Source organism: Muscardinus avellanarius, assembly GCF_963383645.1.
Source record: "Muscardinus avellanarius genome assembly, chromosome: 16".
In the NCBI taxonomy this organism is placed as follows: domain Eukaryota; kingdom Metazoa; phylum Chordata; class Mammalia; order Rodentia; family Gliridae; genus Muscardinus; species Muscardinus avellanarius.
Genome location: NC_137802.1, coordinates 66,969,196 through 66,992,836, shown reverse-complemented (window position 1 = coordinate 66,992,836; position 23,641 = coordinate 66,969,196). Strand labels below are relative to the sequence as shown.

At 53.0% G+C, this 23,641-nt stretch overlaps 1 protein-coding gene across 1 annotated transcript in view; it reads left to right on the top strand.

Moving 5' to 3' along the window:
- SDK2 (sidekick cell adhesion molecule 2) overlaps nt 1–23,641 on the top strand; it is a gene marked incomplete at its 5' end in the record, with an annotated part of 304,863 nt that overhangs the window by 199,996 nt on the left and 81,226 nt on the right. The window contains 10 exons of the mRNA XM_080712340.1: nt 5,557–5,668; nt 6,973–7,163; nt 7,255–7,338; nt 10,092–10,286; nt 11,188–11,304; nt 12,629–12,796; nt 14,502–14,604; nt 21,317–21,493; nt 21,804–21,940; nt 22,627–22,774. Coding sequence (XP_080568466.1) covers nt 5,557–5,668; nt 6,973–7,163; nt 7,255–7,338; nt 10,092–10,286; nt 11,188–11,304; nt 12,629–12,796; nt 14,502–14,604; nt 21,317–21,493; nt 21,804–21,940; nt 22,627–22,774 — 1,432 coding nt within the window. The remainder of the gene's footprint in view (nt 1–5,556; nt 5,669–6,972; nt 7,164–7,254; nt 7,339–10,091; nt 10,287–11,187; nt 11,305–12,628; nt 12,797–14,501; nt 14,605–21,316; nt 21,494–21,803; nt 21,941–22,626; nt 22,775–23,641) is intronic.

The following is a 23,641-nucleotide window of genomic DNA, read 5'->3' as shown; positions in this document are numbered from 1 at the left end:
CAGAACTGACCCGCCTCCTCCCAGGTGCCCCCAGCTCTCAGCCCCATAGCCCTGTGCTGGGTACACACACACACACACACACACACACACACACACACACACACAGAGGCAGTTGCAGGTTCTTGGCTTCCAGCCACCCTGCACTTCCTGGCTCCGAGGCCGTCCCTGCCTCTGCCTCTGACCAGAAAACGGGTTGACTGAGCTACCATCCATCCTGCCCAGGTGCCTGAGCTGTCCCCTCACCACTGCTGGTCATGGGGCACCTGGCAGCAGAAGGACTCCGCATAGCACTCCTTAGCAAAGTGTATCCGGCAGAGGGAAGCCCTGTCGCTCCAGCCGCCATCTCTGACCAATCTCAGAAGGAAAATGAGTCCTTTGAGGCTGCTGTCATAGAGGGTCCTGATGCCTTCCCCCGCCTCGTCAGAGCCTAAGCACGCAGCTCTCCCCATCCGCCTCTTGGCCCCACTCTCTTCCCTACCCCCTGGACAGGGCTGCGTAGCTCCTCCCTGGCCCCTCCCCTGGCCACAGCATCCCCCAGTTCTCCCCCCTGCTATGGCTTTCCTACTGGAGGGAGTGAGCAAACCCAGCCTCCCTGTGTAGCATTCAGCTCCCTTCTCCCTGTGTCCCAGCTCCCCACACACCTGTGTCCTGCCACCACCTGAAAAAGGACCACAAACCCAACTGGTCTCCCTTGGAAACCCTGTCCCCCGGATTCCTCCTCTGCTCTGTTAAAAAAAAAAAAAATGGCCCATCTCGCTGGGCATGATGGCACACGCTTGTAATCCCCGTGCTTGGGAGGCAGAGACAGGAGGATCGCACAGGTTTGAAGCCAGCCACACACGCTGGCTTAGGAGACCCTGTTTCCAAATAAAAATGTAAAAATAGGTCTGGGAGTATAGCTCGGAGGTAGAAGGGCTTCCAGGAACCCCAGTACCACCAAAAAAAAAAAAAAAAAATGGCCCATCTCAGCCGGGCATAGTGGCGCGCGCTTGGACTCCGATACTTGGGAGGCTGAGACAGGAGGATTTGGGTTCGCAGACAGCCTCAGCTACTTAGTGGGGCCCTGTTTTCAAATAAAGAATAAAAAATAGGGCTGGGGATGTGGCTTGGAGGTAGAATGCTCCTGGGTTCCACCACACAAAGTAAAACGGGGCCCTTCTCTAGGTAGCCAGTACTGAAACCATCACTGGCCCCTCTGACTTCCCCCACCCCAGACCATCATCACGCACACCCTGCTGACCGTCCTTCTGTCTGTCCTCCCCTTTGTGACTCATGACCACTCTTTCCACCCGGGGTGACTTCCAGGCCAGAGGCAGGCTCCTAAAGCTCAGCGACCCAGCGCCCACCTGCCCTCTCCCAATCAGATCTGCCCTCTGTGCCCCAAGCAGGTGTGGAGATGGGTTCCATCTCCTTGTACCAGCTCTGACGTCTGGGTTACACTGTGTTAAGGAGGATTCCCTGAACACCTCTGGGCTCAGCTCAGAAAAGCCCTAGAAATAACTAGCACTTTCTCCTGGGGGCCAAGAGGGATGGAGCTGCGGAGCGGGGCCCAAGTGCTCTGCGCGGTCCCTCCCCTGCATCCCTGTGCACACCCTCATCCACTCAGTGCTCCCGTTCCACAGTGCCCTCCTCCTCCTCCTCTAGTCCTTGGAGGCTGAGCCTCCCCTCCATCCATCAGGAGGCCCCTGAAGGTCGGCCGCATCCACCTGTCAGCAGCCTTGAGATCTATGACTTGGTCCAGGGTGGTGGAGGGACCTCTGTCTAGCACAGGCAGGGACTCCTTTAGTGAGCACCTACTGTGTGCCACCGCCCAGGGCCCCTCCTTCCTGTCACCTATCACCACAGGCGGCTTGCTTAGATCATTAGAGGTGCTGTCCACCGCCCCTCCTAGGCTGGGTTCTCCAGCTTGCCCCACAGGGTCACCAAGCACCGGGAACTGAATTCTTGGGCGGGGTTTAAATTCACACAGCCCTGAAAGGTTATGATTTTTCTTTCTGTTTGCCACTAAGAAGACAAAGACCCAATGGAAGAAAATAGCCCTTATCGTGTGTGTGTGTGTGTGTGTGTGTGTGTGTGTGTGTGTGTTACTGGGCACTGAACCAGGGGCCTTCTGCCTCGGAGATATACCCACAGCCTCATTTTATTTTTTATTTTGAAATTATGTCTTGCTAGGTTGCTAGGGTCTCACTAAGTTGCTCAGGGTCTCTATGGGCAAGACATAGCAAGGCTTTAAACCCAGATTTCCCTAAACCCTAAACCCAGACCCCTCCATCCCAGTGCCCAGGGACATCTCTAGGGTCCCTGCTGGGTGTCACTGTCCCCTCTGTCCCTCCCCAAGCCCAGAGCTGGCAGAAGCCCCTGGGGCCGCCCTCATTTTTAAACTCTGCCCATAGGCATGGTGGCACACGCTTGTAATCCCATAATCCAAGTAGTTGGGAGGATAGCAGGTTCGAGGACAGCCTCAGTAACTGGGGAGACTCAACCTCACAAGACCCTGTTTCCAAATAAAAATATAAATAAAAATAGGACTGGGAGTGTAGCTCAGAGGTAGAATGCCCATGGGTTCCAACCCCAGTACCACAAAAAAAGAAAGAAAGGAAGAAAGAGAGAAAGAGAGAGAGAGGGAAAGAAAGAAGGAAAGAAGGAAAGAAAGAGAGAAAGAGAGAAAGAGAGGAAGAAAGAAAGAAAGAAAAGAAAACAAAGGAAAACAAAGGAAAACAAAGGAAAACAAAGGAAGAAAGGAAGAAAGGAAGAAAGGAAGAAAGGAAGAAAGGAAGAAAGAAAGAAAGAAAGAAAGAAAGAAAGAAAGAAAGAAAGAAAGACAGGGCCTGCCTTCCTCCGGGCTGCCTGCTCACCGGTGCGCTCCTGCTTGGGCTGTCTGTCTCCTCCTTGCGGCCCATTAATCTGGGCCCTGGTACCTGCGCGCCCCGGCATGTAATAAACAACTTAGAGCACACTTTTATGGATTCGGCTATATCAGCAGCTTTCAATCCGACCGCGCTTTATAGCACCTACATGAGGCTTTTATATTGTTGCAATTATTCTGCTTTATACGCTTCCTTTCTCGGCCTCTTCATTTTGCTTTATTTTCCCATTTTATTCCCATTCTTCCTGAGCCCTTCCTAGCAAGGCCTGGCGTCGAGGTAGGAAACCCGGCAGGGCTGAGCCGGGTGGCCCGCCGTGGGGCTGGGCTGCTGCGTGCCCTCGTCCCGGCCCCCAGAGGGTGTCCTGTCTGTGTCTGTCAGCCCGGGCGCGCAGGCCAGCACGGCCCGCTGCCTCCTGGGCCTCCTGGACAGTGGCCAACTGGGTAGATTTGTCGTGAGAAGCAAAAGTCTTCGAAGGCTGTATTTTCAAGAGCCACAGGGCCAGTGTCCAGGAGACCAGAGTTCCTGCCAATGCTGGGCCCACGCTGACCAACAAGGATGAGAAGCTACTGCTTCCTGAAGGACTCAAAAAAACAAGCTGGCCCTAGTGGTACGTGTCTGTTAACCCAGTATTTGGGAGGCTGGGACAGGAGGATCACAGGTTTAAGGAGGACCACAGGTTTGAGGCCAGCCTCAGCAACTTAGCAAAACCCTCCTGTTTAAAAAAAAAAAAAAAAAAGACAACATAAGAAGGGCTGGGGGTATAGCTTGGAGGTAGAATCCTCCTGGGTCCAATTTCCAGTATCAAAAAAATAAGAAGAGGAAATACTACCCTCTCTATTTCAACAGATTGGATGTTTGTTTACTTATTTAAACAAACATAAGTTTTCTTTCTTTTTTTTTTTCATTTTCCTTTTTTTAGTACTGTGGATTGAACACAGGCACATTCTACCCCTAAACTACACTCCCAGCCTTTTTAATTCTGAAACACATCTGACTAAATTGCTGAGGCTGGCCTTAAACCTGTGATCCTCCTGTCTCAGCCTCCCAAGTGCTGGGATTAAGGCTTGTGCCACTTCACCCAGCTAAATTCTCTTTCTTTTCATTCATCTGCCATGGGAACTGTAAAGCAATGGCCGTATCTACAGTCTTCGATCCTGAGAATGTATCTGAGCACCTCGTGGTAGACGGGGTTGTGTGTGCCAGGGAGGTGGTGGCCAGCAGGGCCCTAGTCAGCGTGGATGGCCATAACAAAGCCACTCTGGGCCTGAGCTACTGACAGCCGTGCCCGCCCGGGTCTGCAGGCTGAGATCAGGGAGCCAGTGTGGTCGGGGTCCTGGGAGGGCTCTCTTCCTGAGCGCTGCCTTCCCTGTGTGTGCTCAAAGTAACAGAGAAAAGAGAGAGAGAGAGAGAGAGAGAGAGAGAGAGAGAGAGAGAGAGAGAGACCGAGTGCTGACCTCGTCTTCTTCTTCCAAGTACGCTAGTCCCATGATGAGGGCCCACACCCATGACCTCAGCTAACCCCAGTCAGCTCCTAAAGGCCCCACCTCCCAGAAGCCCCTCCTGGGGTTAGGGCTTCAGCATGAAGTGTCCAGGGACATTTCCATCCACCGGGACCCCAGAGGTTCCTGTCTGGTAGAGGACGGGTTCCTGTGGCCACCATAACGTAGTTCTACCAACAGCGTGACTCGGTTCAACAGGGATTTAGCTTTTCTCAGTTCCAGAGGCCAGAAGTCCGAAATTGAGGTGTCTCGGGGCCAGGATCCCCTAGGGAGGATCCTTCCTGTCCCTTCCGGATTCTGGAGGCCTCTGACCACCTTTGGTGGTCTCTCCTTGGCTCATACACACGTTCATCCAATCCCCACCTCTGTCTTCAGGTGGCTTCTCCCCTGGGGGTCTGCGTCTAAGTTGTCATCCTCTAAGGACACCAGTTGCTTTGAATCTAGAGCGCACTCTAACCCAGCATGGCCTCATCCTAACTCAACACCTGCAGGGTCCCTAGTTCTTTGTGTGTGTGTGTGTGTGTGTGTGTGTGTGTGTGTGTGTGTGTGTGTGCGAGGTACTGGGGATTAAACTCAAAGACTCTCTACCTTCAAGCTATAACCCCAGCCCAATTTTATTTCTCATTTGGAAACAGGGTCTCACTAGGTTGATGAGAGTTTTACTACTAGCTGAGGTTGTCCTCAAAACTGCGATCCTCCTGTCTCAGACTCCCAAGTATTGGGATCACAGGCACGCGCCACCACGCCCAGCTGAGTCCCTAGTTCTAAATAAGGTCACATTCACACCTGCCAGGTAGACATGAAGCAGGGTTGGGATGTGGGCGGGGAGGGGGGATCACTAGTCAACTCGGAACTTAGAGTTTGCATTCTGGTGAAGGACAGACAAGCAGTAAGCCAACAAGGTAAACTGAGTCAGAGAGGAAGATTCCGAAGGCAACAGATAGGTGGCGTGACGGGGTTCCAGGAGGATTAGGGGTGGCCTTTGAGGCCAGCACGGTCCCCAGGGGGCTGAGTGCTTGCCGCAGAGCAAGAGGGGAAGGACAGTCCCCAGGTCGTGTGCAGAGGCGCAGGCAGGAGCTGCCCCCTGGCCACCCGCCCCTCAGCCATGAAGGACCGAGGTCTACGGTCTGGCCAGGCAGGGATGGAGTTTCTGACCTCTGTCCCCTGGCTGACACCTGACTTCTCCCCAGATGTCGGGGGACCCGCCGACCCCATCGCGCCGACCATCATCGTCCCTCCCAAAAACACCAGCGTGGTGGCCGGGACTGCGGAGGTGACCATGCAGTGTGTGGCCAACGCCAGGTGGGTGCGCCTCCTTCCTCCCCACCCACCCTCCTGTGGCCGGCAGTGGCGCCCAGGGAGCACAGTCGCAGTTTAGAAGGGTCTGGAAGCCTGTGGATGCGGTTGCACGGGGACCAGGGGGACAGCAGGTGGGCGATGGGCGCTCGCTGCTGCCAAGGGCTGTGGTGTACAAGCGGATCTGGGTTATTCTCTGGGGCTCAGAAGACGGGAACTGGAACCAGAAGTTGACTTTAGAACTAGAGCCGGAAGTTGGCGTGGCAAAGCCAGAAGTGGGTGCTGGAAAACCGGAAGTGGGCTTCAGCCGGGGCCGCCTGGGGCAAGGGGAGGGTCAGGCTCTGCACAGCGAGGGCGGGGGCCCTGGAAGCCGAGCCCCCCACCCCCGTACCCAGGGGTGGAAGAGAGAGATGTGCGGGGAGAAGAGCCCCATGATGGTTGAGAGGGGGTGCTGCGGGAGGCCAGTGCAGCTGCGGGTCAGGTGCCGTGCGGCCCTCCGTCCCTCACACAAGAGACAAGTCATTCCTGGGACGACTCCTGCTGCCCACACGACCTCCTTTCTCCCAACAACTGCACAGCGAGGTGTCACAAATGGCAGCCCAGAGAAGGCAAGCAACCTGCCCGAGGTCACCAGCCGGCTGATGGTGCCATTGACGTGCAACCAGCCGGCTGGAAGCCTGTTCCCCACCCTGCTCTGGGCCTCACCTGCCATGTAGGAGTGCCTGGAGCACAACCCTCACCCGGAGGCCAAGACAGAGCGCTCTAGCCCCAGCCTGACCTGGCACCTCCTAAGTATGCCATCAAGATAGGCCAGTGTGACCAGGGAGGAGTTAAGTGATGATCCCAAGGCCACTGCAGCTGAAGAACAAGCAGGTCCCTGTAGCAGCATGGAACCCAAGTTTGGGAAAGGGCCGAGATCCAGTTAAAGGCCCTGCGAAGTCCTGCAGTGAAGAAACACATCTAACTTCATTCAAGCCAATGTTTGCAAACTTACACACCACAGGACCTCTCTGCATGCCTTGTGCAGCTAGCCATCCTTGGGTCGCCGGCAGACCAGGTCTCGGGGACGGGGGCGGTGGAGGGCGGTGGCAGCGGGCGCCTGACTCCCTGGCTCCTCTGGTCTCTGGGCTGGGGCGGGCTCTGTCCGTTCTGTTTTTAGGCTGTGTTGTTTCTGTTTGGCCCGGGGCCTTCTTCCCTTACCTATGTGGCTCTATGGCAGCTCCTTTACAGAGGGAGGGGCACAGCAGGGCGGTCCCTCCAGGCCCTGCCCTGGCTCCAGGGTCTGAGCACCCGCCCCCCTCACCCCACAGGCCCCTCATCAAGCTGCATATCATTTGGAAGAAGGATGGGGTGCCCTTGTCGGGTGGCATCAGCGACTACAGCCGCCGCCTCACCATCCCCAACCCCACGGCCAGCGACGCGGGCTACTACGAGTGCGAGGCCGTCCTCCGCAGCAGCAGCGTCCCCCCTGCAGTCCGGGGAGCCCACCTCTCTGTGCTGGGTGAGCCGGGATGGGGCCTCAGGGACCCTCCAGGTAGCTGAAGCCAAAGGAACACAGCTCTGACCCCCTCCCCTGCTCCTTCCTCTTGCAGAACCGCCTCAGTTTGTAAAGGAGCCTGAGAGACACATCACAGCTGAGATGGAGAAGTTGGTGGACATTCCCTGTCGGGCCAAAGGTGAGGCAGGGCTTGGCCGGAGGGAGACAAGGGCCCCAGACCTGCAGCCTCTCCCTCCCTGTTGGACGTTTACACACACACACACACACACACACACACCGCCAAGAGCGGCAGTCTGGCTGTGAACAGAAACCCCAGGAAACAAACAGGCCAAATTACCGTAATCTCAGGCTGCAAATCAACCCACGTTACCGTAACTCGAGGGCTACAAATGAACCCAAATTACCGTAATTTCAGCACAGGTGACAGATCCAAATTGCCTGTAATTTGAGAGTTGTAGACAATGCCAAATCACCATAATGTCAGAGCTGGCAGGCCCGGTGCGTCCTGCCCAAGATGAGTCCCGGCCACTCGTGCCACAGCTGGGCTGCATGGGCCCCTTCTCCTCCCCGAATTGCCCCCCTCTCTGTGACCTTAGTTCATGAGAAGCGCAACTTTTCTCATTCTTGTCCTTCCTCGTGGGAAGAACAAGCTAAGGGGCAGAAAAACGAAGGGCGACACCTTGGGCCAGATGTGACGTACAGGGGCCACTCAGCCCCAACAAGAGGAGCCGCACTTTCAGATCAGGTGCCTCCTTCCCAGGCTCCACAGAAAAGGCGGAGAGCCACTCGCTCGGGCAGCAAATGGCTTTCGAGAGCTTTCTAGGAGCCAAGACTGTTCTCAAAGCCGGGAGTTTGGACAGAGTGAACCGAGCAGCCCAGATCCCTGCTAGTCCGGAATTTACGAATGTAACGCGGGAGCCGCGCAAGCCCATAAGGACAAACCCCTTCGTTCCCCTAATCGGGGACGCCATGAGTTATAAGACAGACACCCCATTTTTGTGTGTGTGCCACTAAGAAAGAAAATCCACCAATTCAGTTATGGCATATTGTCAGTGCTAAGGTCTTGGAGACCGTGTGGGGTGAGAAATGGCAGCCTCTGACTTCCGGGCTGAAGGGCGCAGGGAGAGAAAGGCAAGCAGGCCTGGGTGCTCCTCTGCAAGTGTGGGTCACCCCTATTGGATGAGACCCAGAGGAAGGGCCGGAAGACACCCTCGCAGAACATGTCAGGCCAAGGGAAAGGGGAGTCCCTGTCCACCTTCAAGGGCCTCGCAAGGACCACCGGCCCCTCTGCACACGCCTCTACACGGACTCTGTGATCAGGTGCATTTGGGACCCTAACCTCCCTTTGGAGGTCCCCAGAGCACAAAAACACTGCTAAACTATTTTGGTACCGAGGATTGAACACAGGAGCATTCTACCTCTGAGCTACACCCCCAGCCCTATTCTATGATTTTTAATTTTGAAACAGGGTCACAGTGTGTCATTAAGTTGTAGAGGACCTCACAAAGTTACTGAGGCTGGCCTCGAACCTATGATCCTCCTGTCTCTCAGCCTCCCAAGTACTGGGATTATAGGTATGTACCACCATGCCTGACTTATTTTTTTCTCTTTAAACAGGTTCTTGCTAAGTTGCTGAAAATGGCCTCAAAACTACAATCCTCCTCTCAGCCTCCCAAATACTGGGATTATAGGAATATGCCACTGTGCCCAGCTAGTAATTTATTTTTATTTTTATGTTTTGGTACTAAGGATTGAACTCAGGAGCATTCTACCTCTGAGCTATACCTCCAGACCGACATTTATTTATTTATTTATTTATTTATTTATTTATTTATTTATTTATTTGAAATAGGATCTCTCTATGTTGCTGAGGGTCTGGCTGAGTTGCAAAGGCTGGTCTTAAATCTGTGATCTTCTTGTCTCAGCCTCATAAGTACTGATATTACAGGCAAATACCACCAAACCTAGCTAGGAATTACAGAATAAACTTTTTTAAATTGTCCTGTCTAAAGCCAGGCATGGGGGCGCACGCTTGTAATCCCCGCGTTTGGGAGGCAGAGACAGGAGGATCGCACAGGTTCGAAGCCAGCCGCGCTGGCTTAAGAGACCCTGTTTCCAAATTTTAAAAAGTATAAAAATAGGTCTGGGAGTGTAACCCAGAGGTAGAAGGGTTTCCAGGAACCTCAGTACCACCAAAAAAAAAAAAAAAATTTTTGTCCTGTGTAAGCCGGGCGTGGTGGTGCACACTTGTAATCCAACATTCAGGAGGCTGAGATCAGAGGATCACAGTTCACGGACGGCCTCAGCTACTTAGTGAGACCCTGTTTCAAAATAAAGAATAAAAAACAGGGCAGGAGGTGTAGCTCAAAGGTCGAATGCTCTTGAGTTGGGTCCCCAGACCCATAAATAAATAAATAAATAAATAAATAAATAAATAAATAAATAAATAAAAGCCGGGCGTGGTGGTGCACACTTGTAATCCCCGCACTTGGGAGGCAGAGACAGGAAGATCGCGCAGGTTCGAAGCCAGCCACGCGCGCTGGCTTAGGAGACCCTGTTTCCAAATAAAAATGTAAAAATAGGTCTGGGAGTATAGCCCGGAGGTAGAAGGGCTTCCAGGAACCCCAGTACCACCAAAAAAATAATAATAATAAATAAATAAATAAATAAATAAATAAATAAATAGTCCTGTCTAGCATTTCCCAGGCAAACTGATCCTGGGGTCTTTTCATTTTCTTGAAACCCCTACAACTATCCCAAATAGTTTGTGACATGCAACTCTAATGACATCCTCTCCTTCTCTAGAAACCCAAAGTGGCACCCTGGAAAGGTCTTAGAACCAAGACAGGAAGGACCCCCCTGTAGACCTATGCCCCGTAGAGGCGGGGAGGGAAGGAGGCGGAAGACCCTGACCCTGCGTCTCACCCACAGGTGTGCCGCCACCCTCCATCACCTGGTACAAGGATGCGGCGGTGGTAGAGGTGGAGAAGCTGGCCCGCTTCCGGCAGCGCGGTGACGGGGGCCTGCAGATCAGCGGCCTGGTGCCTGACGACACTGGCATGTTCCAATGCTTTGCTCGCAACGCGGCCGGCGAGGTGCAGACCTCCACCTACCTGGCTGTCACCAGTGAGTCACCTCCCTTGTCCTGCCCTGGCCCCACCTGCCCAGCTGCAGGGTCCCTCCAAGAGCAGCAGGCACATGGATCCCGGGAGAAGCGCCCGCCAGTGGTGCCTGCAGCTCTGCAGCCTGGGAGCCCGGGAGCGTGGCTCTCCCATCCAGGGCCCACAAACTCTGAAGCCAAGCACAGGTGCACCAGCTCTTTAGAAAAAGGAGCTTTGAAGGCGTGTTCCCTCTCAGATGCTTCTGCTGCGTGAGCATTCCCAGGCAGGACTGGATCCTTCTCACACACACAAGAGGACCACCCAGACCCCCAGAGAGGATGGCCACATAAAATAATTCTCACCTGCATTTGTTTTTTTACTGTTATTAGTTTGGGGGTGGGTACTAGTTATTGAACCCAGAGCCATTCTACCTCTGAGCTACACCCCATCCCTTTTTATTTTATTTTATTTTTTTATTTTGGAAACAGTGTCTTCCTAAGTTGCTGAGAGCCTTGCTAATTTGCTGAGGCTGGCCTGGAACCTGCAACCCTCCAGTCTCAGCCTTCCAAGTACTGGGGTTAGAGCCACACCAGCTCTAATTTCTTTTAATAAGCTGGAGCTTCGCTTCCATGAAGTTCGTGAAGCCTGAAGCCTGTTTACCTTGTCATGGCTGGTGTGAGCTGTCCTTCGGGTCCTCAGTTTCCCCTGAGGATCCAGAAGGGTGAGGCTGGTGTCACCTGGCTCCTTCCACATGGCAGGGGTCTGGAGAGTCCTCATGGGCTCTCTGGGCCTCTTCCCTACACAGGGGCTCACATCCTCCTTTGCAGAGAGCCCTGGCACGCCAAGAAAGGCAGGGAGAGAGGACACAGCCCTCAGCTAGGGGCTCCCCCGGGGCGTGGCTGAGACCCTACTGTCTCTGTCTGCAGGCATCGCTCCCAACATCACCAGGGGCCCCCTGGACAGCACTGTGATCGACGGCATGTCGGTGGTGCTAGCATGCGAGACCTCAGGGGCACCCCGGCCGGCTATCACCTGGCAGAAAGGTAGGTGGGACCGGCCTCCGGACGGTGTGGCTGTGTAGCAGTTCAGGACAGTCCTCGAAACCAGGCTCTGAAGGTGTCCAGGTTGGGCTCCCCATGAACATTGGTAAAGGTTTTGCACTGCACAACCCGAGGACATCTTTGAGGCCACAGAACACAATCTGGCTGCCTTGCTGGGCTCAAGGTTCAGCCCCACGCCTTCCGAGACCTGTGCCCTTGACTGCATTATTGATTTATTTCAAGCTTCAGGTTCCCATCTATAGACTGGGGACGCACGTACCGCAGAATGGTGTAGAGACCAGATGACAGCTCACTTTCAGAGATGTTGCGTTGTGCCCAGGGGCAGTGGCCACTAATAAGGGGTAGAGTTTGATGACGTACTGGGGTGGAGGAGGCTGGACCAGCAACGCCTGAGTGTCCGCCTGCATCCACCCATCCTGCGCGTAGCCTTCTCCACCCTGTGCTCACACACAGCACACCCCCTCTCCCCATGCACACACATGCACACACACACACGTATACACGCCCACCACTCTGCTCAAAAGAACCTTCTCCAAAGTTCTCCCAACTTCTAGAACTCTAGAGAATCCCCATGCCTTCACCTCCACACTCTCCCCGCCATGTTGGGAGCTTCAAATTTGTCCCCGGGGCCCAGAACACAGCGTCTGATGCGTAGCAGGTGACCAATACCTTGGGAACAAACATGGCACGGCCAGGCATTTGCCCTGATACGGAAACGAGCTCACCCCTGACACGTCACTAGTGCAAGGTGCCCGCACACACATGCCTAGGGACACCCGTGACCTGTAGGGTCTCACACGCAGAGACCGCCCTTGTTCAGAGAGGGTGGTCCCCAAAGTAAAGTTGCAAACCCCACCGTCCCAGCCCACTTCTGCATTCTCTCCCTCCCTCTGCCCAGCACCCCCACCCAGGCTGGCCACCAGGCCACCCAGGTCCCCCGCAGGTCTGTCCTGACGGGGCCATGGGCAGGGACACCACACCTCTCTCCACCACCCCACTCCTCATCCCCCATCCATCACTGTCCCCTGCCTCCCTGAAGGTGACTCTCCAGAGCATCCTGCAGCAGGGTGCTGTCAGCACCTTGTCACCTGTCTCCACCGGAGCCCCCACCTGGTCCAGGTGTGTCCACTGTGCTTGCTCGCCCCCGGTGGCGGGCAGATAGCCTGGCCAACGGAGAGCACCCTGTCCCCATCCCCAAGCCCCACTCCCCAGCCCAGAGCCTGCCCGAGCCCACGCTGCCTGGCGCAGCCAGGAGACGCGGGTGTGCCATTTCAGGGTGCCTGAGCTCAGTCCCTGTCGCCCGCAGGGGAGCGCATCCTGGCCAGCGGCTCAGTGCAGCTGCCGCGTTTCACGCTCCTTGAGTCAGGCAGCCTGCTTGTCAGCCCCACGCACATCTCGGACGCTGGCACCTACACCTGTTTGGCCACCAACTCCCGGGGTGTGGACGAGGCCTCAGCGGACCTGGTCGTCTGGGGTGAGTGTCAGTGGCTTGCAGGCTCTACCCGGGAGCAGCTCGGGGGCCCACAGCGGTGCCCTGTCCCAGACGATGACAAGTTAATTCAGAGGCCCAGCCCCAGAGGTGAAGGCTCTGCCAGCAAGCCCAGAGACAGAGAGTCGCAGAGTCCGAGCCACGCTTGGCTGGGTCGAGGTGACAGGGAGAGCCATCCCCACACTCTCGAATGCAGATATCAGCAGACTTGTTTCTGGAAAGGGCCGGGTGGTAAATATTTGAGGCTTTGTGGGCCAGACGGTCTCAGGTGCAGCCACTCCACCAGCCTCAGTGATGTCCAGAAAATAGCCCACAGACGGTATGTAATCCAGCAGGCATGTGTTCCAGGAAGAGCCATTTACCCCAACGGGCCACCCGCCAGAGAAGCCCCGGGCCTGCACTTTGCCCGCCTCGCTTCCAGGGAACGTCTCAAGCCGCCTTCTGCCAAGGGATCCACACCCGAGACACGTATTAGCAGGCTGCCTTACCGATCAGGCACAGCAGACCCCCATAGACCCATGTCCGCCCTGGCGGGTCTCTGAGAGGCTCGGCATGTGGCCCTGGCCGTCCTCAGATTTCTGCTGTGCTTTTCCCCAGGTGGATTTGTCAGCAAGTGTATTTTCTATTTTGGCATTACTGGGGCTTGAACCTAGGGGCATGCTACCTTCGAGCTACACCACCCCCAACCCTAATTTGTATTCTTATTTTGAAACAGGCTGTTACTGAGTTTTGGGGCCTCACTAAGTAGCTGAAGCTGGCCGCGAACCTGCGACCCTCTGGTCTCAGCCTGTTGAGTACTGGGGTTACGAGCAGGCGCCACCACGCTTTGCTGTCAGCAAAATTAATTGAGCCTCTGCTCACTATAAATGTAGCTTTCAAGAACTGGAGTTTGGGGACATGTTGTTATATGTTTTGGGAGTTTTTTGTATTTATGTATTTATATATGTATTCATTTACTTCTACTAGGGATTGAACCCAGGAGCATTCTACCACCAAGCTACACCCCCAGCCTTTTCTATTTTTTGTTTTTGTGTTTGTTTGTTTGTTTGTTTGTTTGTTTGAAGAAACAGGATCTTGCTAGGTTGCTCAGGCTGGTCTTGAACCTGCCATCCTCCTAGCTCAGCCTCACAATTACTGGAATTACAGGCATGGGCCACCAACCCCAGCTATGTTGTTCTTTTTAACCTAAGAACTATCACTCTAAACAACCTGTCTACACTCTGCATCAGCCATTATGCACTCAAGCCACGTGGCCCCCTATCACCTCCATGTGTCCTGCCCACACACCTGCCTGCACCTGCCCATTCACCTGTCTGCACATCTGTCCGCACACCTGCGTATCCACTTCCCCACACACCTGCCTGCACACCTGCCCATCCACCTGCCCACACACCTGTCCGCATACCTGCCTGCACACCTGCCCACACACCTGCCCATACCTGCCCATTCACCTACCTGCACATCTGTCCACATCTGCCCATCCACCTACCCGCACACCTGCCTACACACCTGTCAGCATACCTGCTTGCTCACCTGCCCATGCCTGCCCACACACCTGCCCGCACATCTGCCTACACTTGCCTGCACACTTGTTTCCACACCTTCCCACACACCTGTCCACACACCTGTCCACACATGGGATGCTAGGAGCCACCACATCTAACCACGCTGCCCCCGCTATGTCTTTCAGCCCGGACCCGCATCACCAGGCCTCCCCAGGACCAGAGCGTCATCAAGGGCACCCAGGCGTCCATGGTGTGTGGAGCCACCCATGACCCCCGCGTGACCATCAGGTACGCACTGTCCTGCAGCGCTGACCCCAGGCAAGGGGGGCGGGGCGCCTGTAGGGTCAGCACCAGGGAGTGAGTGGCGCCCCTCAGAACACGCCTCACCTGGGGAACCATCTGCAGGGCTGGGGTGTCCAGACCGCTAGACAAACATACAGGGACTGAGATGCTTGGTTTTTGGTTTTGGTTTTTGTAGTACTGGGGATCAAACCCAGGGGCCTGCTACCTCTGAGCTACACCCCCCAGCCCGATTTGATTTTTTATTTTGAAACACGGTCTTGCTAAGTTGCTGAGGCCAGCCGTGAGCCTGTGATCCTCCTGTCTCAGCCTCCCAAATACTGGGATTACAAGTGTGCACCACCTCTCCCCACTGACTGAGCTGTTTTGAACTGAGGTGAAGCAGCAGCTGGGGAGGCAGGGCAAGAGGGAGGGATATGGGAAAGAGGAGGGACAGGAGGAGGCAGTTCTGTTAGGGAGGGGTGGAAGGTTCCAGCTGCTCCCTCTGTGACTCAGGAAGTCACCTCTACGGTTTCCCTCACCGCCCCCAAGTTTCAGATCCCCTGGCTGATTTTATGTGGCCTGATTAAGCCCCGTGGGGTCTTCTCACCATATTTTAATATTTCCAGCAGAGGGGACTGGATCTAAAGACACCGAGGCAGCCATAGGGTTGGAGCGGGAGTCCACCCCAGGCTGCCCCACCAGAAAAGCATGAGCACAAACAGACATCACCCCCCATGGGGGAAGCCAGGACCTCCGCAGGGACCCAGGGAACTCAGTCCCGCTCTGGAAGCCTCCGGAGAGGCCTGAGGGGCAGCAGTGGACAGAAGCAGCCAAGGGAGGGTGTTGAAGCTGGGACCCCTCCCAAGCTTGGGGCAGACCAGGATGCCCGGGTCAACCCCCTAGGAAGGCTTCAGGAACCCAAACCAGGAATGAAGCGTGGCTTTGTTCTCTCCACGAGCTCTGGAATGCCCAGGAGCAAATGTGCGTGCTTCCTTAGAGATGAAGATTCCCTGTGTGTCGCTTCTCTAGTCAGTGAGCAATGGGGCTGTCAAACACCTGGCATCCTGGGGCGCAGCTCAGCCCCTTGGAGAAATAGCCTCCCTTGGGCTCCGCCAGGCAGCTCATCCTGGGGCGCCACCTGGTGGTCACTGGGCACAGGATGATCTGGAGTCGGGTTCCACTTGGGCCCTGGGCTCTGACCCACACAGATTCTCAGATCATCAGGGCCTCAGGCTGAGACACTGAGATGGAGTTAGAGCATTGTTGAAGGAGGAGCCGGGTTGCCCTCATTTCTAGCTTTATTCGCTTTTTCTTTAAAACATTAGTATACCAAACTGCAAAAATGTCCTCAGAGAGAACCTGCCTAGCATCCTTCTGCGAGGCTCAGACCCAGACATGAGGTAGTAGCTGTATTTTTAGCATCTATTAATTGAAAAATGATACCCACAAACATTTTTATTAATTCAGTAACACTTAAATTGGTATTTTGTTTATAAACCTGCCATGTACTTCTATTTAGAATAGACTCGCACATTTTGTTCTTTCTCTAGATGATTTTTTTTTTTTTTGGTACTGGGGATAGAACCCAGAACATTCTACCTCTGAGCTAGAACTCCAGCCCTATTTTACTTTTTATTCGGAAACAAGGTCTCACTACATTGTCAAGGGCCCTGCTAAATTGCTGAGACTGGTCTTGAACCTGTGATCCTCCTGTCTCAGCCTCTCAGGGACTCGGTTGACAGTGTGCAGCACCATGTCCAGTTCTAGATGACTCTTGATAAACCAAGAGATTCAGGGATCTCTTCCAGTGTTTCTGCAGAGACTCCTCTCTAGCAATCCCCACTAACCTACGTGTAGGAGTCCCTGATTTAATTTACGGGAAGCAGTCCTTGCCCCGGAATAAAATTAACCAGCCAGGACAACTTTTTAAAGGTGGGAGAAAAGAGAAGAATTGGTCTCTCATCGCTCCAAACTGGCAGGGCAGAAAAGAAGAGTGATCTGTTGCCTTTGAACATAGCAGTAATAACATTTGGGTACCTTTTTTTTTTTTTTTTTTTGGTACGGATATTGAACCAGGGACATTCTACCTCCACAGTACACTCCCAGAACTTTTCAATTCTTTTCTTTGTTTTGTTAGTTTTGAAAAGGGTCTCACTAAGTTGCAGAGGGTCTCTCTTAATTACAGAGCTGGACTCCAACCTGCAATCCTCCTGCCTCAGCCTCCCAAGTGCTAAGGGAATGTGCCACCATACCCTTATACTTGAGAATACTTTTGAGAATACTACCCGGGTAGTATTCTCAAAAACTATATACATACATTAATCTGCACTTTCTCAAGACTGTATTGGGCCTCTGGTCCCATATCAATGAATGTTCCTGTATCAGCTCAATTACACAAATATTCAGAAATCCATTGTGTAAGGGAAACCTAATTTATATTACCAGTTCCTTATTGCTAGATATTTGGATTATTTCTAATTTTTTGCTCATATGAAGAAACTGATTTTGAACATCCTCGTAACTAAATATTTGTACGCATCCTTGATTTGATGAGGCTGTTTATTATTATGTAAAGCCAAGAGGGCCCCTAAAAAACCACCCATCAAAATTAATAGCCAGTTATATAATTGCAGATGACTTTGGGAATTTTCTCTCCCATCTGAGTCGAATGGTCTAGGGGGTTGTTTTTCTTTTTTAGCTTTTGTTTGTAGAAACAAAACAGTAAGAGTGTGTTTCGTTTGGTGGTACCATTCTTGCATTCCACGGGCCACCAGCAAGTCCCGCCGTCAGCACCGGGCGACGTCCCTCTTCTGGGCTGTGTCCATTCTCACTGTGCATTGGGTCTCACTGTTGTCTCAGTGTGCGTTTCTCTGAGGTTCACGCTGTGGGGCATCATTTTCTGTTCTTATTTACCTTCTCTGTGCCTTTGTTGGGGAGCTGTCTATCAAAGATGGTAACTCATTTTTTAATCAGGTGGCTTATTGTCTTACAGTTACGTTTTAAAGAGTTCTCTGTATATTTGGGATCACGGTGCTTTATCAGATATTTGTTGTGCAAATATTTTCTGCTGGTCTGCAGCTTCCCTTTTTATTCTCTTGACAGTACCTATTGATGAGCAGAACTTTTTTTAATTTTAACAAAGTCCAGCGTATCAACTCTTTCCCATGGATCACACCTTTGTATCTAAAAAGTCAGCACCAAGCTAGATCGTCTAGATTTTATTCTGTGTTATATTTTAGGGGTTTTAGAGCTCTCCATCTCACATTTAGGTCTGTGACGCATTCTGAATTAGTTTTTGTGAAGGGTATAAGGCTTGTGACTAGAATCATTTTTTGCATGTGGACGTCTAGTTGTTCTAGCAAAAACTGTTGAAAGGACTCTTTCCTCTTTCTCCCCCACCCTCACAATGCAGACTGAGCCCAGAGGCATTCTACCTCCTAACTACAACTCCGCCCTAAATTTTTTATGTTGAAACAGGGTCTCACTAAGTCACCAGGGCTAGTCTCAAACCTGCAATCTACCTAGCTCATCCTCCCAAGTACTAGGATTAGAGGCATGGGATTTTCATCTTTCTTTTTGTTTTTGGTTCTGTTCTGTTTTCGTGTAATTGATTTGTTGACAAAACTAGGTTCTGTAAAGCAGAAGTCAGCAAACTACTTCTGTAAAGAGCCAGAGTAACTCTTTCAGGGCTTTGAGAGCTGTAGAGTCTTGGTCACAAGTACTCAACTCGGTAGTATAAAGGCAGCCATAGACAACATGTTCACAAAAGGGCATGACCATGTCCCAATAAAACTTGATTTGTACAAACAAGCAATGGGCCAACTTTCTTGACCCCACTGTAGAATACTTCACATTCTGGATTTAGCAAGACACTTTCTCATGATGCTAACTTGTTCTCCTATCCCCCGTATTTCTAATCAGAATTTAAGTTCAGTGGCTTTGGCACAAATACTTTGCAGGCAGTGATTATGCCTCCTGACGTGTTACATCTGGAAGCAAAGAATCCCTGCTTGCCTCTCTGAAGCAGGAATTAGATCTGTGGGGGTGTGTGTGTGTGTGTGTGTGTGTGTGTGTGTGTGTGTGTGTTACTGGGGATTGAACCCAGAAGAATTTTACCTCCAAGCTACACCCCCATATTCCTTTTGTTGTTGTTGTTGTTTTGAAACAGGGTCTCACTAGGCTGCTGAGAGTCTCACTAAGTTGCTAAGGCTGGTCTCGAACCTGCAATCCTTCTGTCTAAAACTCTCTTGTACAGAGATTACAGGCATGCTCCACCAGGCCTGGCTTAGATTTGCTTTTGAGGAAAATTCTTCCTGTCCCCTGAATGCTGGCAAGGATGCTTCTTCCCTAGATGAAGAGATGAATCAAAAGGGATTACTGTTGTGGGCTTATAAATGTGCATTAGAAGCCTTAAAAATTAAGTTAGCAGTTTAATCACTGATAATCTGTCCTTGAGGAAGCGATAAAGCATGCATGTAAATACGTCATCATAAGGACGCTCATCACAGTGCTGGTCATAATATCAGAAGAAAAGGCGCTACACTGTGCAGCCAGCATTAGAAAACCAGTTAAATGTCAGGCCAATCGTGTTAAAACAACTTGCACCTAATTTTTTTTAAATGTGATGTGGGACTGTTCCATTTAAAAGAGTATATGATATTTTGTTGAGTGGAAAAGATAGCTTTAAAATAGGATGGATGGATGGATGGATGGATGGATGGATGGATAGGTGGCTGGATGGGTGGGTGGATGGATGGATAGATGGATGGATGGATGGATGGATGGATGAATGGATGGATGGATGGATGGATGAATGGATGGATAGATGGATGGATGGATGGATGAGTAGATGGATGGGCTGATGGATGGATGGATAGATGGGTGGCTGGGTGGGTAGATGGATGGGTAGCTGGATATGTGGCTGGATGGATGGATGGGTGGATGGATGGATGGATGGATGAGTAGATGGGTGACTGGATGGGTGGATTGGTGAGTAGGTGGATGGGTAGATGGATGGGTGGATGGATGGGTGGATGGGTGGCTAGATGGGTAGATGGATGGGTGGATGGATGGGTGGATGTTTGAGTAGATAGATGGGTGGATGGGTGGATGGATGAATGGATTGGTGAGTGAATGGGTAGATGGATGGGTGGGTGAATAGGTAGATGAATGGGTGGATGGGTGGATGGATGGGTGGATGGATGGGTGGATGGCTAGAAATCATTGATGTAAATATGCTGTAACCATAAAAACAACTAACGTTGACCTCTTGGCACATTTCAGCACTTCTCCGTCTTAGCCCCGTGACCCTTACAGCAACCCTCAGGTGGGTGGTATTAGTTTCCACGTGTTAAAGCAGGAAACTGAGGCGTAACAAAGTTGAATACACTCATCCCAGATCACAGAGCAGTTAAGTGCAGCGGCAGCATTTGCCAGCTGACCGGCTCCATAACTGAGTAGCACCGCAGGACATCCTGTCCCTCGGACAGGAGAGAGAGTCTGGAAGATAGACTCGTCCTCATAGGTTAATCACAGCCCCCAGTCCTAAGGAAGCTTTGAGGGTTTGTGTGTGTGTGTGTGTGTGTGTCTTCCTTTTTCCTTTATTTTCCCCTCTGTGGTACTAGGGATTGAACCCAGGGACATTCTACCTCTGAGCTATACCCCCAGCCCTGTTCATTTTTTTAGTTTGAAACAGGATCTTGTTAGGTTGCTGAGAACCTGGCTGAATGATTGAACGACTGAGGCTGGCCTCAAATCTGTGATCCTCCTGTCTCAGCCTCCCAGTTACTAGGAGAACAAGGGCATGCCCCCACACTCGGCTCACTTTTTTTTTTTTTCTTATCTGTGCTTCCTACTTTTCTGTTGATTTCTCTTTTTGAATTCCGGTTCAACCTATTACAGACTCACTCCCGCCAGCAACCTTACATTCTCTAACTCTGGATGCTCCTAAGTCCCTGCAGTTCAGCCCACAGTCATTGCCTCTGGGTGCTTGGGGACATCCCAGTCGCCACCCCATGTCCCACCACTGTGCTGAGAACCAGGGCCAACCTGGGGGCGACAGTGTGACTTCTTACCCACGAGGAGCTGGCCTCTGACTGTGCTGGTAACGGCGGTCACAGCTGCATTTCCTCCGGAACGATTGCAGGGGATACATTTCTTATTGTCAGGCCGAGCGCATGCGCCATATCTCACCCGCCCCCTTTGTGCCGAGTGACCAAAGCTAACGTGATTTTTTTGGACACTAAAGTCAATTTGTCACAGTGATGCATTGATCTAATGAGTCCCCTCATAAAACTAATTCCACGATGTAGTCTATGTGGAAACTTTAATTCTTTTTCCAGCTCTAATCTTTTAACCTCTCCTGAAGAATACCTCCTGCTGGCTCTTTGGGGTCGGCTGTTTCTACATGGCTTCCAGCCAGAAGCAATGACGTTTTGACCCAGACCTGACACGAAGGTGGAAGCAGCCAGTAATGACTTCCCGCCTCAGCCCCTGCACGCAGCGCCCCCTGCAGGCTGGATGGAGGATCAGGCTCTCACCTTCCAAATCCTCGCCAGGCCCAGTGTCCTCCCGCCCAGCACCACCTGAGAGGAGCCGCTGCACGGGAATTGTTCCCTGCCCGCCTTTGCCACTCTCTTCCCAGGACCAGCCTTGGGCCAGGCCCACCCTGGGAAGCTTCCCTATCTCTCTTTACATTATCGGCCCTTCCTGTTCTCAGGTACGTATGGGAGAAGGACGGGGCCACCCTGGCCATGGAGAACAACCCTCGCATCCGCCTGGATAAAAACGGCTCCCTGCACATCTCACAGACGTGGTCAGGGGACATTGGCACCTACACCTGCCGGGTGCTCTCAGCCGGTGGCAACGACTCTCGCAGCGCCCACCTCCGCGTCAGGTAAGGGCGGCCCTCCACCCAGCACAGGCAACAGTGGGGAGACCAGAGCAGCAACTCTGGTCAAGTCTTCGGGGACACACCCCGAGCATCCTTCTAGGTCTTTCCCCAAGAGCAGGGGGTCTGAGGAGGGTCTAGAGCAGAGGGCTGCAGTTCCAGAGAACAGACTCAATGCAGAAGGTCCAGAGGCCGTGTTCTACCTCCAGGCATGAGCTGTCATGGGGGCAGAGGGCCCACCCAAGCTCAGTTCACAGTCTCCCCACTGCCCGCCGGTGGACGTTACGGGCCACCCCTCCACGCCATCTCTCCTCAGGCAACTGCCCCACGCCCCTGAGCACCCCGTGGCCACGCTCAGCACCGTGGAGAGGCGCGCCATCAACCTGACCTGGGCCAAAGCCTTCGACGGCAACAGCCCTCTCCTCCGCTACATCCTGGAGATGTCCGAGAACAGTAAGGTCCCCGCGTCACCCTCCTGTCCCTCCACACGGCCAGGGTGAGAGGGATGGGCTTGAAGCTCACACGTGTGAGTCAGCCCCGGCTCCGCCTGTCAGGTCCTGTTACGCCCAGCCAGGTGACGCACAGGTGGTACTTGACGCCTGGCACAGCCCAAAATTGTGGGCTCTAATCTTTATTTCTAGTCTCATTCTCTAAGGCCCTAAGCTATAAGCTCCAAAATTAGCCAGGCATGGTGGCACATGCCTGTAATCCCAGTCCTTGGAAGGTTGAGACAGGAGGATCACAGGTTGGAGGCCAGCCTTAGCAACTTAGTGAGGCCCTCAGCAACTTGGCAAGATCCTTTTTCCAAATAAAACAATAAATTAGAGCTGAAGGTGTAGCTCAGAGGTAGAATGCCCCCAAGTTCAACCCCTAGTTCCAAAAATAAATAAGTTAGCAGGTGGAATCTAAATGGTGTTTTGCATGCAGTATTTGAGGGTAGCAGACCAAAGCATCTCAGTCCTGTGAGCCTTGCATCCTCCCAGGGTCCTCCCGAGGGCACGTGGCGGCCGCTACTGAACCAAGCAAGGGGTGAGGCACTCTGCCTCCTGCCGGCCCAGATGAGGCTGGACCCTGCTGGGCAAGAAGCATGTCCCATTTGCCAGGACACCCACTTCTGCCCCCACCCGCCGTTTCCACAGATGCACCGTGGACCATCCTCCTGGCCAGCGTGGACCCCGAAGCCACCTCAGTGGTGGTCAAGGGCTTGGTCCCCGCACGCTCCTACCAGTTCCGACTCTGCGCCGTCAACGACGTGGGCAAAGGACAGTTCAGCAAGGACACAGAGAGGTGAGGGGCATGGGTGCTGTCGGGGGGGAGGGCTCCGGTGGCGGGGCCACTGGTCAGGATGACAGCACTGTGCCTGCTGCTCAGGGATGGTAGAGGGTGACAGGAGGTGACGCCGACCATGATCAGAACCCGGCAGCCAGAGTCACCCCTGAAACCATGAGGGGACAGGGAGCCGGAGGGACACGGGGCCTCCATAGGTGTCCGTAGCCAATGTCTTGCGTGGTGCCAGAGCCCCGAGACTCCCAGCACAGCTTTGATGAATGGAGGAGGTGAACAAAGGCAGCAGGGGGTCCCGTCCGTGTCACGGCAACACCGTGCCGTGCTGCAGACGGGGAAATGCTACCCGGTGGTTTCACCCTGTAGAATGAGCAGTCACACCCCAGGAGAAGAAGACATCTTTCGAAAGGTCAGAGGGCCGTGCCTCAAATCACATGACCAAAGCTGTGTGTGCGCTTGCTCTGGGAAAGCCCCTTTGGTTGACAGGAGGATTGCAAATTTGAGGCCAGCCTCAGAAACTTAGTGAGGCCCTAACTCAAAAAAAAAAAAAAAAAAATAGATGAAGGACTGGGAGTGCAGCGCGGAGGTAGAAAGTCCCTGGGTTCAATCTGAGTACCAGAAAAAGATTTCTTTGGTGCCTTCAAAGAGACCTCGGCCGAAGTCAACACTTACGGGTTTACAGAGTCCCACCAAGCTCAAATGGCTTTCACTATAGGGACACCGGGAGGATGAAGAGGTGGAGGCCATGGGGCCTGCACTGCGAGGGAGTAGTCATAAGAGAATTTATTTGCTCGCTGTTTACTGAGCACCTATTACTGCCTGAATGTGTTTAGACCCCTCGAGGTGGTGTAATGAACACACATAAAAGAG